Source organism: Pimephales promelas, chromosome 4, assembly GCF_988280905.1.
Source record: "Pimephales promelas chromosome 4, fPimPro1.hap1.1, whole genome shotgun sequence".
NCBI classification, from domain to species: domain Eukaryota; kingdom Metazoa; phylum Chordata; class Actinopteri; order Cypriniformes; family Leuciscidae; genus Pimephales; species Pimephales promelas.
The window spans coordinates 28,193,637-28,213,221 of NC_142772.1; the positions used below are offsets into that span (position 1 = coordinate 28,193,637).

Consider the following 19,585-nt stretch of genomic DNA (forward strand, 5'->3'; position numbering starts at 1 on the left):
CGAAGTAATGCAGTGAGGCTGGTGAAGGAGAAGTAGGACAGATGGACAAATTGGCCTAAGTGTGTGAAGCAGAACTGAAGTAAAATGGAGAAAATAGTCCAATAGTGTGAGAGACAGGAACAATGTGTTTATCTTCCTAAGAGGTTTGTGTTCGTTTTGTCACTTGTAACAGGAGATACACTGATCTAAAAGTCAGATTTTGGGTGTGTTTTTTTTTTTTACAAGGTTTTTTTTACATCTCCTGAGCAATCTTAATTCATATCAACACAATGTTCCCTGCATATCAAGATGCCCTTAGTGTTTGTAGTTGTATAGTCGATAACCCTATTGCTTTCAAAAAATACATGATTGCAGTAAAATTTACTTTTTGCGTAAATCAAATACAAAATTGTTTTTAAATTTAATCATAAACCCAGCCAGATTAACCTTTGATTCTACATACTGAGCCGCAGTGCTCTTGCTGAAGTGACAGTACACTGTATGCCTTGGGTTATATTTATGCAGCAGTGTGTCTCACCTGAAACTGAAAAGTGTCTCTCTGTGTTCCAGAACCATAGTGTCTGTACCAGACAGTTCCTTCATTAACATCTTGCTGTGTAAATGAGCTGGTGGGTGTGGTGTCCTGACCAACTGGGAAAGACTGCCATGCTTCCACAGGACCATCGGCGGGCATAGACACCAGCACGATCTCTCCTAGACACACACAAGTTTCCTTTAGAAACAATCATTTTACTGTAGTGCATGGCACTGAATTGGGTTCAGAAAGAAAGACAGACATAGAGTAAGAAATTCTAGAGTCAGATAATGATGATGATGATGATGATGATGATACCGTGTTTGGGCTGTCCACTCTCAGAATAAATGGTGTACAGGATTTCAGAGTCACTGGCTCCTTGGAACTGAGCATTGAGACACTTTTTAGACAGCTGCACCATTCCTCCCTCCCTCACCCAGGTCTTAGGCACTGAACGCAGGTGAGGAGTCAATTCAACCTAAAGAGAAGCCATAATGCACCGTTAATGGTATGTTTATTTCAGCTTATAACAGCATGTAAAGTACCTCATAATAAAATAATAGTTTATACACTACTGTTCAAAAGTAACCGTTCAAATGTTTTTAAAAGAAATCTCATCAGTTTACCATGGCTGCAAAAATACAGTATAACAGAAATGTTGTGAGAAACTATTACATTTTAAAACAACTGTTTTCTTTTTTTAATGTTTAAAATGTATTTTATTCCTGTGATGGCAAAGCTGAATTTTCAGCATCCATTATTTCAGTCATCAGTGTTACATGATCAAAAAGATCCTTGCATTTTACATTGAGGAACATCAAGGCTACACTTCTTATGCCAGGAATCTTGAGTGGACTCTGAACATCCCAACACTAGCTGAGGAGCTCATTGTGGTGAATGAGATCATCTGCTTCACAGATAATCAAAGACTTTCAAGGATGTGGAGAGATGAAAGCTCTGATTCCCAATGGAAACACCTTGGCACCATTCCACCACCTTCCTGCTGATCCTGATCACCTCTCTAAAAGCAGGCTGGATTTATAAGGCAAGGTTTTCACGGAAGAGTTCACTCATGGGTCAAAATTATAGTCTCTTCCTTAATTGAGATATTTGCTGCATTTCATGTAGTGCATTTCTACCTGATATGACCCTTAAAGATGACTTTTGCTTGTGTCCAACACTAGAATCCAACCAATTAATTTTGATGTTACACATCAAAATAAAACATTTTTTTCCCTGACAAAACAAAACTTCTACAGTGAAGATGATACCTGCAAATATTTTCTTTATTTCTTTCTCTAACTTTCTCATCAATTTAGAGATCAAAGAGTGGATAGTGCAGGTATTTGAGGTCTTTAGACTACATTAAATCAAGGATCATTCACCAGTGTTGAGCAATTACACAGATCAGGTACTACAAATGCCAAATAACTTCTCTTCAAAAGGCTAATTGAAAGTCAGCTTCTTCATTTATCCCTTTCTGTCTTTATTGCACAAATCCACATTACAAATCTTTTAAGATCAGTGACTTTGGCTCTTAGCACCTTGTGTTGTGAATGTAATTTGACCTTTCCACTTAATGACATTTATGTGATTGCAAAAGACCTTAATGAGACCTTCATTCAAATCTGCCTGATATAACTCACTGCGATCCTACCAGTAAAAACGTACTTGGTTACTAATATAACCTCAGTTCTCTCTAGAAGAGGGAATGAGTACTGCGTAATAGCCAGTGGCCATATCACCCTGTAGCCCAAGACTGGTTGCCCACTAAAGCTAAGCAGGGCTGAGCCAGGTTAGTACCTGGATGGGAGACAATCCTGCTAGACCAAGCCCACGGTGAGGCCATGCCACTTGTGGAGTGCACTCTAACACCTAAAGGACACTTCAAGCTTTAGACATGTATGCCAGCGCTATGGCATCAACTGTTTACGTTACAGGAGAGGTGTGCTGTAACGTAAACACTGTGCTTGCAGCGTTTGAGGTGGGGGGCACGCAGATCGTGGCGGGCAGCCTGGCCGTGCTCGACTCCCTTATAGCAGTTTCCTGAGAGAGAGCGAGCGGGGCTTAACATGTCTGTGAATGAATGTGATATTACGCAGTACGAGAGAACCTCTCATAAGAGAAATTGTGCTATTAATCAGAAAACAGAGTGTTTACCCTAAAATAGGGCTTCCATTTGTCAAAAGCTGCTGTGGATGGGAGATAAGAGGTTGCAGCAGGGAACAAGGCAGGTGTAATCGGATGACACTACTGAGAGATGTGTGGATAACTGTGTATGGAAGGGGGAACAGAGATTGAAAAGAGCAAACACAGTGCTGCTATCTGTCTATACATCAGCAGAATGAGAGCATGTCAAATAACTAGAAAGAAAGAAGCAATTTCAAGAGAGTGGTGATGATTATGTATACATAGTGGGAGAGAGGCATGAGACAGAGGTGTTTACCTTGTCATGAAAAACACTTTACACATGAAAAACACTCAGGAGTCTTTATCACAGGATTGATCCATTGTGTCTCAATGTGTCAAATTTTTTTAAATTTTTTTTTAAATTGTACCTAAATCATATTTGTGCCATATTGACTGCTACAGGGTACACATACTAGTATATTAAGGTTCAAATACGATCCCGTGAGGCAACGAGCACAGTAGTTGCAACCTCTGTATATTACTTTTCAGCCCTTGGTACTGTGTGTATTGTACTTTGTTGTTGATGTTTATTTGGTTCTGTTCCTTAAAGCTGGAGTCGGCAAGTCTGGCAGATTGAGTGGACTTAGGCAAAATTTCGAATGTTTACAACTCTCATGCCCCTCCCCACTATCAACGAATACCCTCCCACAGAGTTTCTACTCGTCAGTGCTTGTGCACCAGCTTTTCTGTGAATGCGCCCATCACATCAGCATCCATCAACATGATTCCAAAAAGCTGAACTTTATTACTTCATCTGGACATGTTTATACACCTAATGTTACATTCACAAGGATTTCAGTGCAAACTAAGCTAACGAACTTGCCCAACGACTCAATAAACCGGGAGCAGTGTATTTTTGCAAAACAAATAACACGCTCCAGGTGGAGTTAGAAGCTCTGATTTTTTTTTCTCAAACCACTTAAATATGTTGTTCTGGTGGATTATAGTGTTGATTTCACTGAATATGATCAAAAAAATGTTGCAGAAGGTAGCTTTAAACCTATCTTTGTAAAGTGACATTGGGTGTTGGAAAAACGCATTGTAAATAACAATAATGTTATTATTAGTTGAACCCTATGTGATCACAAACAAACACCAACAGTAGACTGTAAACAGTGGTAACCTACAACTTTTACCTTAATGAGCAGTTTCTAGCTTAAAGCCATTTAATAAGGGATTTTCAAACCCAAAACAGGATCCCCTTGGAAGTGATCCAAGTCTTAAATTTTAATGGCAGCTAAATAATTTTAAGTACAAAGACCCATCCATCTCTCTATCCATTCTCTAAACCTCTTGCCTTATGTAGGGTTACAGGGAAGATGGGGCCTTTCCCAGCATCTCAGGCTGAAGGCATGTATAAAGACTTATATATATATATATATATATATATATATATATATATATATATATATATATATATAATTGTAATTAAGTAAAAAAAAACAAAAACGAGTGGTCTGGGGTGTTCACTGATATGCTCACACAAAAATTCCTGCAAAAACTATGATAAAACCTGTTAGAAAGCATCTATTGCAGCGATTTTTGCTAACGCAGAAACCTAAAATTCTCGGGACAGCAGCAATTGTCCAAATTTCAATCTTAACCGTTCTATTTCATCAGAAATGATCTTAAAAAAGGGCTTTAAGTGTAAAATACCAAACTAACCCTTTAAACTTTTGAAAATAAAAACAGATTTGTCTATTAATTTCAACTAATATAAAACTAGGAATGACAATAGGAAAACAATAATTGCATGATCTCTGACCAGTCTATAGAAACTGTAATAATATCAGATTGAGATTTGTTGAAAATCAGATTAAAATGTGTTGAAAATAGTGTGTTATTGTTATTAATTTTAACAATATTTAATTAATATCTTAAATGAAAATGAGTCTTAAGGCTACCACTTCCACACACACACACACACACACACACACACACACACACACACACACACACACACACACACACACACCACCTCCTTACAACCCCTTGGAATTACTTAGACTTTTTTTAGTCCAGTAAAATGTCCAGTAATTTTTTCTAGTTTACTCTCGAGTCTTGAATGATTTCATCATGACAGTGGACATGAAACTCATAAATCAAGACATTACGGAGCGGTAGCCTGAGGTTCAATCATCTAGGTTTTTCAGCATCAGGAATCTAAAATTAGCCAAAAAAAACCTTGGTCTTAGTCCAAAATGCAGAAGAGCCGACGGCCTGATGTTTTTTTTTTTTTTTACACTTACTTGAAAGAACATGACACATTGATAGGCCTATAAATAATTATAAGTGATCTAGTGTTTAGTTATTAGTTATAAACAGCACATTTACAATGATAAAAAAAAACCTCCAACTACAGAAAAATGTAGAAATTAAACAAATTTAGCTGACATTTTTAAAAAACAGGACATGCCCTTTCAAAGAATATAAAACTATATGATAAGAAGAATAGCTCTTCACATAAGTATGATACAAAAGGTTTCATGAAGAATACTTTTTGATCAGGTGAACTGTCTTTTCAAATCTTTTTAAGAGTAAAACCAGTCATGGACGTACCTTTTGAGCAATGCTGATGTGAAACAGGATGTTCTGGTAGCTGTGTCCATCATTGACCTGCAGCAGAAGTCTGTCCCCGTCTCCTTCAGAACCATCATGTACATACTCCAGCTGCTCAAGATCCAGGTCTTCCAGTTTAAAATTGGTTACTTGCACCTCACCATGCACGTGTGTCAGTTGACCATGTTGAGGTGGTTCCAGAACCGTGATGAAAACGTCTTGTGGGTTATCAAGGTCACTGATGTGAAGAATGGACCTGCTGATGACGGCAGTCTCACCAGAGTTAATGTACAGGATTTGGTTGTTGATCACAGTGGGTGGCTGTGGAAGGGGTAAAAGACATTAATATTATATTCAAACTCAGTTTCAGTGAAACACAGAGGAGACAGTCAATCTTATCAGTAAAATATTTAAGATTTCACAATTTAACATTGGGGCCCTAATACCCTTATTCTGTATTCTTTTTCCATCTACGTATTTTCTCAGTTTTATTGTATGAATTTAGGCACACAGAGGTGAGAATTCAGTGCTTGACTATAGTTGCTCAAATAAAAGACAAGACGCATGAAAATGAGGGAAACAGAAGGCTGATTTCTGTGCATTTGAGGTCCAAATGGGACTAACACAGACACAAATGGACAATACTCAATGTTTCTCTAGGAGTGTTTAAAGTGCGTATTTGTGTTCAAGGTCCCTGCCAGGATCCAACATTACTTTGTCTATCACGACTTCATTCTGTATCCTTCCGCATCAACACTTATTTTCCAATTATATTTTTGGGCACTTTTAGTTATAAGCAAAGAAAAGAGATGACAAATGTTGCAGGCCCGATTTGAGTTAGTGTTGTCCAAATTAGCACCAAAGCATTTTGTTAACAATATACTTTTTGTGTAAAGCAACTTAAACTAATTAAGATGTGGAGAAAATCAGGCCACATTTGTTTACCACCACACAGGAAAGACAAGAGCAAATGGTTTATTTGCAAAATACAATCTTTTCCCCCAGGGAGGGATTATTGCATTTTTTACTCTCTTTCTCTAAGGAATAAATCTCTCTCTCTCTCTCTCTCTCTCTCTCTCTCTCTCTCTCTCTCTCTCTCTCTCTCTCTCTCTCTCTCTCTCTCTCTCTCTGTGGGTGTATAGTGTTTTGTATTGCAAGTGGGGTGATTGAAGTTGTTTTCTGTCTAAATATCTTTATATTTTCCGCCTTTTTTCTTTATTTGTTTGTGTTTAGTTAGTGGTAGTTTTTGGTGTGGTTTGGGTCATGTGCTAAGAGATTTGTTTAGAGGTTGGCGAAGTTGTGGGACATTGACGTATTTTATCTACTGTGATTTTTTTTAGTAACATTGAAAATGTAAATGAAGTAGTTGAGCGTGGGATTGTGATTGGTGGTGAGTTTGTTCCTGTTCTTCCCCTCTCACTACCTTCTAAGAGAGTCACCTTGTCTAATGTTCCCCCCTTTCTCAGTGACAAAATAATAACAGAATCTTTGTCACGCTATGGTAAATTGGTATCCCCAATAAAAATAAAAATAAATCCCGATTAACATGGGTTCTCCCCTCTTGAAACATATTTTGTCTTTTAGGAGGTTTGCATATATGATAGTTTTGGGATGATGAGAATTGGATCTTGCACTTAGCTTTAGGGCTGATGATTCTGATCATTTTTGTTTGGAATTGTTGGAATTGTTGTAACACAGGTTAAGCGCATTGCTTGCAGCTCTAGGCAGTTGTGCCAATGCAGTTGAGGCCCCGTCCACAGACCTGAAACTGCCCATTGTGCATGACCACCCATCCGATGGGAAAGGCATCAGTGGAGACCACAGCATGCTTGGACACCTGGACTAGGGGCGCTCTGTCCCGTAGAAAGGTAGGGTCTGACCAAGGAATGAAGGTTTGGCGACAGTGTGGGGTGACTCTGACCAGGAACGTGGCGATCTGCCACACCCAATTCAGGATTCGATCGTGAAGCCAGCGGTGAAGCGGTCTCATATGCAACAGGCCGAGTGGCTTTACTGCAGCTGGGGCAGCCATATGCCCCAGGAGCCTCTAAAAATGCTTCAGTAGGACCGCTGGGCCGCTTGGCGACAAGGCCAAGACGAAGGGTAGGACCTTGTAATGATATGCCCGACCCTCGAATGCAAACCGAAGAAACAGTCTGTGTCGAGGAAGAATTGAGACATGAAAGTATGTCAATCGCTGCAAACCAATCCTGGGGGATGCACTTGAACGGGACTATAATCCCAATAGGTTTTTCTGATCATAGTATGGTACAATGTAATTTTATTTTAAAATTCAATTAAATATAACAGTGCCTATGGCATTTCAATATTTCTTTATTGAATGATAGTTTTTTTTTAATGGCTTAAGTATTTTAGGTGAAGTTCAAATTAGACAGTTTTGCCAACAAACTCGCAACGTCACTATACAGTTTTAAAAAAAATTCAAAAAGAAAGCTCAGTTAGCGGATCTGCTAGAATACAGAACACAGATCAAGATTGGTCAGATCAAGATTCCAAAATATAAATCATATGGATGCACCGTCAAAGTTTCTTTTCTGTTTAGTGAAAAAAAAAAATGGGCAGAAGAGATTGATTAAAGCCTTGCGGTCGGAAGAGGGTCAGGTTTTGCTGAACCCCAGTGATATTTGGAAGAGAGTAGTTGTTTTTTTTACAAAAAAATTTATAGAAGTGAGTATGTAATGGAAGGTGATAAGGACAATGCTTTTTTGAACTCCCTACCAAAGATGTCAGAAGAAGGTAATGTGGCTCTCTCAGGCAGACTAAGTCTGGGAGAGTTATTTAAGGCCCTTCATGACATGGAATGGGGAAATGCTCCTAGAATTGATGGCCTCCCAATTGACTTTTACAAGTCTTTCTGGGTAGAGTTAAGAGCGGACTTGTTACAAGTGCTGAGCGATAGTCTGTCAAAAGCTATGTTGCCGTTGAGCTACAGGAGGGCAGTAATAATGCTAATAACAAAGAAAGGAGATTTAAGAGACAAAGAATTGGCACCCTGTATCACTTCTTTGTTGTGATTACAAACTGCTCTCTAAGGTTTTGTCAAACAGATAGGCTGAAGTAATAAGGCAAGTAATACATCCAGACCTGTCCTACTGTATATCTATTGTTGACCACATCTCTTTAGTTTGGGATGCTTTAGAGGTGTCAAAATTGCTCGATTTTGACTTTGGATTGATTTCACTGGACCAGGAAAAAGCTTTTGATAGGGTTGAGTTTTGAGGGGTGCTATTTGTGGAAAACTGTAACAGCATTCAGTTTTATAAAAATATTTTATTGTGATGGCCCAGGTACTCTATAGTGATATTGAAAGTGTATTGAAATGGAGGTTTATGTGCTTCATTTTAGGTTGAAAGAGTTGTAAGACAAGGATGCTCTCTATCTGGAATGTTGTATACCTTGGCCACTGAGCCTTCATTGATTTTACTCTTGTATTTTTGGCAAAAGTGAATCGGAAGAAATGTGATACACTTATGGGTAAATGGAAAAATTTAAAAACGGGGGAAAGGTGGTTTAAAATATTTGGTGATGACATGACTAAACAAAAGAACTGGAAAGGAGAAAAAAAAGAAAAAATTAAAGGATGTTTTGAGAAATGGAAGTGGCTGCTCCCTAAAATGTCTTATAGAGGACTGACTCTTGTTATCAACAACCTGGTTGCATCTTCACAGTGGCATAAGTTGGCTTGTATTGATCCTCCTCCTCAGATGAAAATACAAGTGATTCTTGTAGACTTTTTTTTGGGATAAACTACACTGGATTTGACAGAGTGTTCTTTATCTACTGAAAGAAGAATGAGCAGAAGGACTGTTTCATTTACTGCCGCTTTCCATTTGCAGTTTCTGCAGAGACTTCTAAATGGTGCATCGGACGTCAGCTGGAGGGCAATGGCCCATATTGTTTTGCAAAACTTTGGAGGTTTCGGGCTAAATAAACATCTGTTGCAACCAAAGCCTTTAAAAAATGGACTTGTCTGTTTTTCCACCTTTCTATAAGAGTCTTTTTAAAGTTTGGAGTCTGTTTTATACTCTGAAATCCAAAAACCTGTACTCACTTTACTGGCTTCAGGAGGAATCGTTAATTCTTGGGGCCCGGTTGGATGTAAATGATGATAACAGTTTTTTTTTTTTTTTTTTTTTTTTAAATTGTGGTTTTAAGCTTAAAGAATCAAAAGTGTTTGTTTTAAGACAATTGTTGGACATAGCTGGAGAGAAATTAGACAATACTGTAAAAGTGGCTGAATTTTTAGGCACTAGATCTATTCGATTAGTTGCTGCTTTTTTAGGTAAGTTAAAGTCTACCCTCACAACAGAGGAGAGTCTAATGTTAAAAAGATTATTCTTCTGCAGTATCTGTTCCTGAAGAAAACGATTTTTCCCTTGTTTGATGATTTTACCAAAGTTTTAAAGGTTTTCCATTTAAAACTTGGGACTCACAGTGGTTGGATTTATTATCTACTAAAGAAAAGATACAGTATTGTATGAAGCCTGTGTAATGGGTTTTAACTTTAAAGAATCATCTGGCAAGAAAATCTGATACACCTTGGAGGAATTTGTTTGGCTTAAAGGAAAGTGTAAAACCTGAATGGAGAGTTCTATATAAACCTCCTTTATCAAAAAAGATTGGTGATTTGCAATGGAGAATTCTTCATGGTATTTTAGCTGTTAATTCTTTTGTTTCTGTTTAAAATGTGGAAGTTAATGTTGATTGTCCCTTTTGTTTAAGAAAAGAAACAATTTTTCATGAATTCGTACAATGTGTTAGACTGATACCTTTGTTTGAGTTTAAAAAAAAATGTTTTAGTGGTTTTAATGAATCTTTTACGGAAACTGTATTTATTTTGGGATTTAAATATAGTCAAGAAAAGAAATACATTTGTCAGTTACTGAATTTTATAATTGGTGAAGCAAAAATGGCTATATATATATTAGTAGAAGGGATAGAAACCTGGTCAAAACATGAGACTTTTTTTAAACATTTGTGTGTATTAAGATGATTGTGAAATAAAGTTATTTTTCAAATTCATCTCTCTCTCTCTCTCTTGCTCTCTCTCTCTCTCTCTCTCTCTCTCTCTCTCTCTCTCTCTCTCTCTCTCTCACTTCTTAGGCTACTGTTATCAATCCGTGAGGGGCAGGGATGTATTTTGGGTGTTATTCGTTGCAATGACATTCATTCGATTTCTGTTGGGGAGCTCAGGTTTCTGTGTGTGTGTGTTCGTTTGGCTGGTGGAGGTCAGTGAGACAGGCAGTTCTCTGGAGGCTGTATCTACAGTATAAAGTGTAACAAAATGCTGCAGAGGAATGAAAGCAAGAGAGATAGAGAGAGGGAAGAGAAGCTGGCTCAGTGAGGATAATGGGCAGTCAATCTATGTTAAGGATGTGGACTATGGGCGTAAGCAGAGACTGTAAAAGACAGAGCTGGTCGCTCACCCAATATGGTGACTGTAGGAATGGAATGGTGTTAAATACATAATTGTTGAGAAAACTGATCTGTCCTTAAGGGACTCCAACCTTTTTATGTATCAGTAAAAGTTTGGACACTCTTGATATAATTCAGATTTTTCAGATAATTTCAGATAATTCAGATACCTAAATATCAATTTCTTTACAAAGCTTAATTTTTATTTATTTTTTAATTCATTCATTCATTTATTCACTTATTTATTTGAGCAAACATTGAAGGACAATTGGCCAACTCAAGTGTCCAGCATAAGTGGCAAGTCTTGTACATTGAGAATGCATCTTAAGAGAGTGTCAAATATATTTGAGTGAGGAGAATGATGAAAGGTTGTGATGAAAAGATGAGCAAAAACGCCCTGATATGGAGACGGTTAGGACAGGTTTTATACAAATATACACTAAAGGATTATTAGGAGACACCATACCAATGCCGTGTTTGACCCCTTTTCGCCTTCAGAATTCTATGTGGCATTGATTCAACAAGGCGCTGAAAGCATTCTTTAAAAATGTTCGCCCATACTGATAGGACAGCATCTTGCATTTGATGGAGATTTGTGGGATGTACATCCAGGGCACGAAGTTCCCGTTCCACCACATCCTAAAGATGCTCTATTGGGTTGAGATCTGGTGACTGTGGGGGCCATTTCAGTACAGTGAACTCACTGTCATGTTCAAGAAACCAATTTGAAATTATTTGAACTTTGTGAAGTGGTGCATTATCCTGCTGGAAGTGGCCATCTGAGGATGGGTACATGGTGGCCATAAAGGGATGGTTATGGTCAGAAACAATGCTCAGGTAGGCCGTGGCATTTAAACGATGCCCAATTGGTACTAAGAGGCCTAAAGTGTGCCAAGAAAACATCCCCCACACCATTACACCACCACCACCAGCCTGCACAGTGGTAACAATGTTCTCATTCTGTTTACGCCAAATTCTGAATGTCTCAACAGAAATTGAGACTCATCAGACCAGGCAACATTTTCTCAGGTACACATTATTTTACTTAAATAATTCTTCAAATGTATTGAGATAATAACAAGGTTAAGTTGTTTGTGTGTGTGTGTGTGTATGTACCTGCTGGGACAGTGCCTGCACAGGAACAGTCTGAGGCTGAGAGAACAGCTGAGGATCTGCTGCCCTTAAAATGAACTGCCCACTTCTGAAAAACAAGTCAACATTACACTGCTGTGAGCAGATTCAAGGATAAAAATAATATGGGTGAGTCAGGGTTTGCTTACATTTTGCTACAAAACCAAAAATCATCTATATTATAGGGACCAGCTAACAGCCCACACAAAGATAAACAGCTTGGTAAACATATTAAATAATGTCATACTGTTGACACAACCATACTTTACCAAATAATGTCTTAATGAAAATTATTTGCTCATTATTGAGTCAATAGGATGTAATAGTTTCCATTTCACATTTTGACAGAAAAACAAACGTGTTTGTATAAGTGGACAAAAGCAACAGAAAATGACTATAAGACCCAGAGAAGCAAACAGCTGAGACGAAAATGAGAAAAAGACAGGGTAGCTTTTAAAGAGAATTGATTGAAAAATTGAGAAAAGAGAAAATACTGAAAAATTGATAAATTGTGAAAAGGGGGATGAGGAATAAAATAGGAGTGAAAGTGTGAGGACACACAAATCACTTGTTAATTAAATCACAGCTGAAAGTGAGTGAGAGGATATATTGAAGATATAAGCCGTGAAAAAGTTGAGAAAATTGAAGGTCAGCAGTCAATCTGACTTCCACACGTGATCAACACAAATGTTCTGGCTTATGGTCACTGTGTGTATGTGTGTCCTGTCAAATGCCTCAGCAACTTCACCAAGGTAATTAAAGCTAATGACTGCGCACACTACTCAGACTTAGTCCATCCCCCAAAACACACACACACACACACTTGACACCTGCTCGCCTGTACTCTTGTACAGCACCTCTCTGGATAATTTGGTGTATAACGATCAACAAATATCTAAAATATGTAAATCTAAGCAGAAATGGGCTGCACCCCGCAGGAATGAAGAATTTCAGGAATGAAGTGATACTTCAGGAGATGAGAAATGTAATCTGTTACATGAACTATAAACAGTGAGTTTAAAAGTTTCTTAATTAGCTTTTTCTTTGATCAGTGTGCACAGGTCATGTCATGGGTTGTATCTGGTTGAAGCTCTTAATTTTGAGCTCTCAAAGTGCATCAGATTGAGCAAAATCTGTACAAAAATGTACAAAAAAAATTTGCGGGGGAGCATTACCCCGAACTCCCCATAAAGAGACAGAGGTCCACACAACATAGTTTTACAAAGTCCAGTGGGAAAGAACGATCATTTATAAATGCATATACAACAACCAGCATATACAACAAAGTTCCTTTTAAGTGTTTTAGTCATTAATTGCTGTTAATGCCAAAATTTAAAATGTCACATCCATCCCACACACTTTTGAAAAGCTTGCTACGCCCCTGACTGTTGCTGTATGGGTTTAGACTTCCATATATCTAGTCTATAAATAAGAATTATACGTATATTATTATTATATTATTTCTATTGACTTCTCAAACACATATCCTGGGGAAATAACCCAAGATTTATTCTGTCACTCCATGTTACACACACACACACTCACTTGGTCTGCTCTTTATGATGAATGAAGCGCACAGCTCTATGTTTAAGCTGAGTAAAGGTGAAAATATCGTCTCTGCCCAGTGCTCTGTCTCTGTCATTCTCCAGGACCACGAGGTGGCCGTTACTTGGTGGTTGAAGGAGCTGGAGCAGCATTCTCTCTGATTGGCTATCTGCATCCTTAATTGACAGAAGAGCTGGATCCAGAGGCTTAACTCCACCAATAGGAACCAGCAGAGAGCCATTGATATAAAGAGATGGAGCGCGACTGTTTTCTGTAGAAACAAAAGTGGATGAGATGGTCAAATACTCTTACAAATACAAAAGCATTTCAAGAGAATTTCAATAACTCAATAAAAACTAGAATAAAAATAAAAACAGTTAATTAAAAGTAAAACCATAGAATGATCCCATGATGGGAACCTCAAAAGTGAAGTGGATGGGATTGTCAAATACTCTTACAAATACTAAAAGCATACAGAAACAAACAAGTTTACAAACATAACATAAGGTTTAAAAACATAAAATTTAAAATATTAAAATAGACAAATGTAAAATATAAAGAAATATAATATTTAATCTAACTCTCAAGACAAGACAAAAGGTTCAGTGGTGTTCTATATAGAATCCTAAGTCTCTTTATTATTTTTTTAAGAATCCTTTCTTAATATATATATATATATATATATATATTAAGAAGTATATTTACTTCTATATAATATGAAATGTCTTAAATGACTGCATAAAACTTTTTTCCAAGTTTAATGGGTTCAGATGCTCACTGTTCACCATGATGGTTTTGAAACGCTTAAAATATGATTGAAATCACATTAAAAAAAGAAAATACAGTTAAGTATTTAAATTAGGGCTGTGCAAAGATTAATTGTGATTAATCGCATCCAAATTAAAAGTTTGTGTTTACATATATGTGTGTGTGCTGTGTATAATTATTTTGTATACAGTATATAAACACATATGCATGCATGTAAATATTTAAGAATTATTTGCATGTAAATACTGTTATATATAAAAACATAATCTATATTATATATAAATATAAATATTTTATAAATGAATAAAACATTTTCTTAAATATATACATGCACGTGTGTGTATTTATACATACAAAATAATTATACACAGCACACACATATATTGTGTAAACACAAACTTTTATTTTGGATGCGATTAAATCGCAATTAATCTTTCCACAGCCCTAATTTAAATGTATAAGTACAGTTAACATGTGCAGCCCAAGTCATATAGGCTACATAACATTATAATGAGAATTTCATTATAATTGTGTGCTTGGTTGGGACATGAATTTTAATCGTGAGACTTAAGTTTTTGTAATCAGGCAGTCAAAAATAATATAAAAACTCTTATTTAGATTTATTGGCCAATATATCGGTTATCGGCTTTTATATAATGAATTATCGGTTATCAGTTTCGGCTAAAGATTTCATATCAGTGCATCCCTAAAAAAAAAAAAAAGAATAAAAAGAAAAATTGTTAATTAAAACTAAATCCATAAAATTATCCTATGATGGGAACCTCTAAAGGTTCTATATATGAAGTGCCTGTCAGAACCCTTTAAGGCTCTCTATAGAATCTTTTATTTTAAATGTGTACACACTAAAAGCACTGCACCGATTATGCGGGCCAAGTATAAAGATTTCTTTTGGTCAGTAGAAATCATTATTTTGTATCAGATATGTGAAGCAGAAATTCCAGGTTACCATGGCAGGCTCTCGTTTTTCGGTCAGCGTAGTATCCATGACCACAATCCGGGATGCATCCCCCACTCTTCAGGAAGAAGCTCTCAGCACAGACGTGACACTCACCTGCACTCATGCACTCCAAGCAACCAGCTGAGCATGCTGGGAAATAACAGTAAACAATCTGTCATTAGACTCAGGTAGGACACCAGAGGGAACTGCGTCACACTATACTGAGCTTCTCTAAAATTAGCAGGTTGATAAGCATGCCAAAATGAACGATGTAGGCAGTCACGATCACTCTCTCAGACCAGATTTACAGCACTCACCGGTGCACTGACGGGTCGAGTCGTCTAAAAAGTAGCGCTTTACGCATTCCAGTACACACTGTCCATTCAACACAGCATACGGCAGCTGGCACCGCTGGCATCGGCCATGGGTCTGGCACTGATCACAGTGCTCATCACAGCCTGTTCAGAGAAAGAAGAAGGAAGAGAAAGACTGAAATTTGATTTATATTTTATATGAAATCCAAGTTGTCTATAATTTTACATTCCTTTTAAAAGTTGATACCATTTTTGAAAGTTTTTGAATTGAAAAAATTGAAAACAGTACAAATAGTGATGTGAAATAATGCTACAATTTGAAATAACTTTTCCATTTCAATCTATTTTCAAATGCAAGTCATTGTGATGGCAAAGGTGAATATTCAGTGAAATTATTCTAATATGATCATTTTGTGTTGATTCATTCTGTGTTCAAACATTGATCAATGTTGAAAACAGTTGGGTTGATTCCTATTTTTGTGTAAACCACAATATATCTATTTTTTTTAAAGGATTCTTTGAAGACTAGAACGTTCAACAGAATTTATTTGGGATATTTGTAACATTATTGTCTTTACTACATTACTGTCATTTTTGATCAGATAAATATATTCTTGCTAAATGAAAGCATTCATTTCTTAAAAAAAGAATCTTTGACCCCAAACTTTTAAATGGTAGTGTAAATATATTACTAAAATATAATAATATTATAACAATTATTAATTAATAATACAATTAAAAGAGACTAAAATACAATAAATTCTAGTTCCTCTGCTGAAATGTTTCAGTGTCGGTGAGTTAAATACTACCAAATTTTTTAATGATGGAGAACATCAAAATCACAGAAGGAAGTGAATTTTAAGTAATGTGCTTCTTCAATCTGGTCTATACCTACAGCATCGCTGATAGACTTTCAGTCTAATTTGAAATCAATCCATTAAAGTGCCATTAAACCTTGGCTCTAGCACAGCGGCTGATGTTGGCACTATACAGCTGAAATTAGTGGCCCTCCCTCACTCCCTCACTCCCTCACTCCCTCACTCCCCGACTGTGACAACTGACTGAGAGATTGAAATGTCAACGTTTATTGAGCTGGAAAATTGATTGGTTGGACTCATAATGAAGGTTGTTAGTTTTGTTGATGACTCACTCAGACATCTCTCGGCATCCTGGTAGAATCCTGGCGAGCAACCCGGCACACAAATGCCATCCTGCAGGACGTATCCCTCCATGCACTGCAGACAGTCACTACGCAGGGGTCCGCGGCACGCGTTACAGCTCCAGTCGCACTCTGAGAGAAACGGAGCAAAAGATAGAGTGGGTGGAAGGAATGTGAGAAGAAAAATGATTAATTGGAGTGTGATTGAAGAAAAGCTACAGTAGAAAGAAAAAGAGACAGCGATGAGAGAGCATGAAAGATTGGCGTCAGACTTGCATTTACTGAAGGAAAAAACAGCGTATGATAAAGACCAATCACTTTTAATTCAGTATGCAAATTTTGACAAGATTATTGCCTAAAGGAATGGAGAACTTTCTAGAAATATTAATTAATAAAGCAATATGCCAAGAGAGACAGTATGTTACAGTGGGGTGATTAAACACCCCTTGAAGTTGTGATGTAGTAGAAACCGTGACATCTTTTCTTTCATTTATTCTGTACAACATATAAACAATTTGACCGCCAAGTAATATAGTTCATTAGTTTATCTGTGGCGAGGTAGCAACTTATAAAGAAAGTATAATCACAGCTGTGCATCAACTACCATTTAACAACAGCTTTAACACAGCTCGTCCAGTCAGAATCCTCTTTTTATAAGTAGATTTTATTTCAATTTAAGGTTCAATTATCTGCAAAACCAAGCTTGAATAGTATCTGTACAAAAAAGAAATATGAAGGATTTCAATACACCACTTGACTTACAATGAGAAAGATAAGAGACAAGATTTAAGTTGTCAAATCATCCATTATAGAGAGCACTAACACTAGCCTACCATTTGATAACTCGCAACCAGACCTCCACTCTCTAAATCAGCAAAGCTCATTAAAAAGCCCCATCACGCTCTTTCTGTCATCGCTCAATCTCTATAATCTCATCGTCTCTCCCCTCATTCAATGAAACCATCCTCCAAGCCAAAACACTTCAAACATTCCTCTGAAAAGAACAGTGGCTAACTTCATTTAACACTAAATCCAATTCAAATGTCAGTGATGTCCATATTTACTGCTTCGACTCAAAAGCAGCTAATTTGTCCATGTCATTTAGACTGTGTTCTTTCACGTATATCTATCCATAAAGATACAGAAAACAATAATGTACAGCATTATTGATGTGCTACCTCCTAATATTGTCAAGGTAACCTTCCTTCACTGTACTGCAGGGGTAAAACAGCATCACATAAGCGTACTACCTCTGTTATTGTCCCTCTATCCGATTCACTCTCACTCATTCAAAAACACACATACTCGAGGGGGAAAAAAATCTCCTTTTGATCTTCTCGGCAATTCCATTTAAAACAAAACAAAAGTCTCACGGTACTGTAAAAAATAATCCTGTAAAAAAAAGTCAAACTACTGGCAGCTGTGGTTGCCATCATCATACCGGAAAAATACGGTGTGTTACTGTTTTTTAAGTTAACAGCTAAATACTGTATTGTCAGCTACAGTATAAAACTTAAATTTAACAGCTATATGCTCTAACACAAAAATAGTAACATACCGTATAGTTACGGTATGATGCTGGCAACCACAGCTGCCAGTAGTTTACCGGTTTTTTTTTTTTTTACAGGTTTTTTTTTTACAGTGTATGTTCCACACCCAAATCCCAAACCACATCGTATTTAGATTTGAACACACTCACAAACATTAACAAATATCTTCAAAATTAAATTCATTAGTAATGAATTCTTAATAAGACTAGTGTGTTCTGTACTTGACCTTACTTATTAGATATTAAAATACATACCCTTTAGCCCAACTGTTCTGTGCATTTTAGGGATGCATGTTAGTTATAACACACTGACAGAGGTTGGAAGGCTGGAATACACCACACAACTTTCAACATCAGAACAGTTTTTAAAACAATGGGCATCAACCACTTTCTGACTTTGTACATGGTTACAGAAAAAAAAAATCTCTGCATTGTACACTAAATGACTGAGGATCACATATGTTACGTCCAAAGCCGTGAGGTTTTGTTTGTGGGCACAACCAAGCTGTGCTGTTTCTCTCTCTCTCTCTCTCTCTCTCTCTCTCTCTCTCTCTCTCTCTCTCTCTCTCTCTCTCTCTCTCTCTCTCTCACAGAGAAAGGAGAAAGTCAATGATCAGCATCAGTTTGTATCAGCATTGAGTTTGTTCAACTACCATCATGGTACAGGCCCCTGATGTTTTGTTGGAACAAGATGAGTGTGGTGTTGTGTGTATCTCTACATTATTTTTGGTCTTCTGAATCTACTTATTGTAGTAGTTTACTCTCGGTCGTCCCTGACCTTTCTTGTGTAGTTTAATCTGTTTTCCCTCTTACTTGCAATTTGCAAGTTAATGATTTCTTTATTTATTTTCAGTAGGGAAGTGGGAGCATTTATTTTGATCGACTTTTCTCCTGTTTATGTTAGCGAGGGAGTTAGCTAATTTTGCTGTACTCTTGTTTTTCTTTTCTTTTAGTTTAAGTAGTTTGATTTAATAAGGAGTTAGATTGATTGTTTATTGTTTTGGCAATACCCCCTTCTGAATCTGATACCATTTTATCTTTTGTTTGATTAGTGAATAAAAAATACCTTCTTTAATGAGAAAATTGTGTTTATTGTCAGACAATTGAGACGGGGTGGCTTCATGCTACTGCACATTCATTTCACCACTATCCATTTTCCTTTTTTTTTTTTTTTGCTGTTGCCTTCCTCGCCTAGACCAATCAGGGAAAATCTAACACATAGTACTAGACCTTCATGTTGATCCAAACTCACACAGAAACATGATCCTTGTTGCTAGGAGATTCATGAAAAATGAAAACAATATGTGTTCTGAAATCGGCTCAAAATATCAAACATGTTTGATTTCCTCCAGCTGGATGAAGCTAAGAAATCTCAAATCCAAATTTCTGAGAAAACAGTATGTTGTGTATTCCAGCCTTTAAGAGATTAATGTTCAATGGCTACAAAAGAAGAAACAGGAGA

The 19,585-nt window shown here is 36.9% G+C and overlaps 1 protein-coding gene across 3 annotated transcripts in view; it reads right to left on the bottom strand.

Annotated features, from left to right (window-relative positions):
* fras1 (Fraser extracellular matrix complex subunit 1) overlaps window positions 1-19,585 on the bottom strand; it is a 125,647-nt gene that overhangs the window by 36,323 nt on the left and 69,739 nt on the right. For all 3 annotated transcript variants that reach the window (XM_089130216.1, XM_089130215.1, XM_089130217.1), the window contains 8 exons: window positions 16,566-16,706; window positions 15,419-15,559; window positions 15,111-15,251; window positions 13,376-13,646; window positions 11,816-11,900; window positions 5,264-5,584; window positions 833-992; window positions 518-693 (listed from right to left, as the gene is read on the bottom strand). In XM_089130216.1, coding sequence (XP_088986342.1) covers window positions 518-693; window positions 833-992; window positions 5,264-5,584; window positions 11,816-11,900; window positions 13,376-13,646; window positions 15,111-15,251; window positions 15,419-15,559; window positions 16,566-16,706 — 1,436 coding nt within the window. The remainder of the gene's footprint in view (window positions 1-517; window positions 694-832; window positions 993-5,263; window positions 5,585-11,815; window positions 11,901-13,375; window positions 13,647-15,110; window positions 15,252-15,418; window positions 15,560-16,565; window positions 16,707-19,585) is intronic.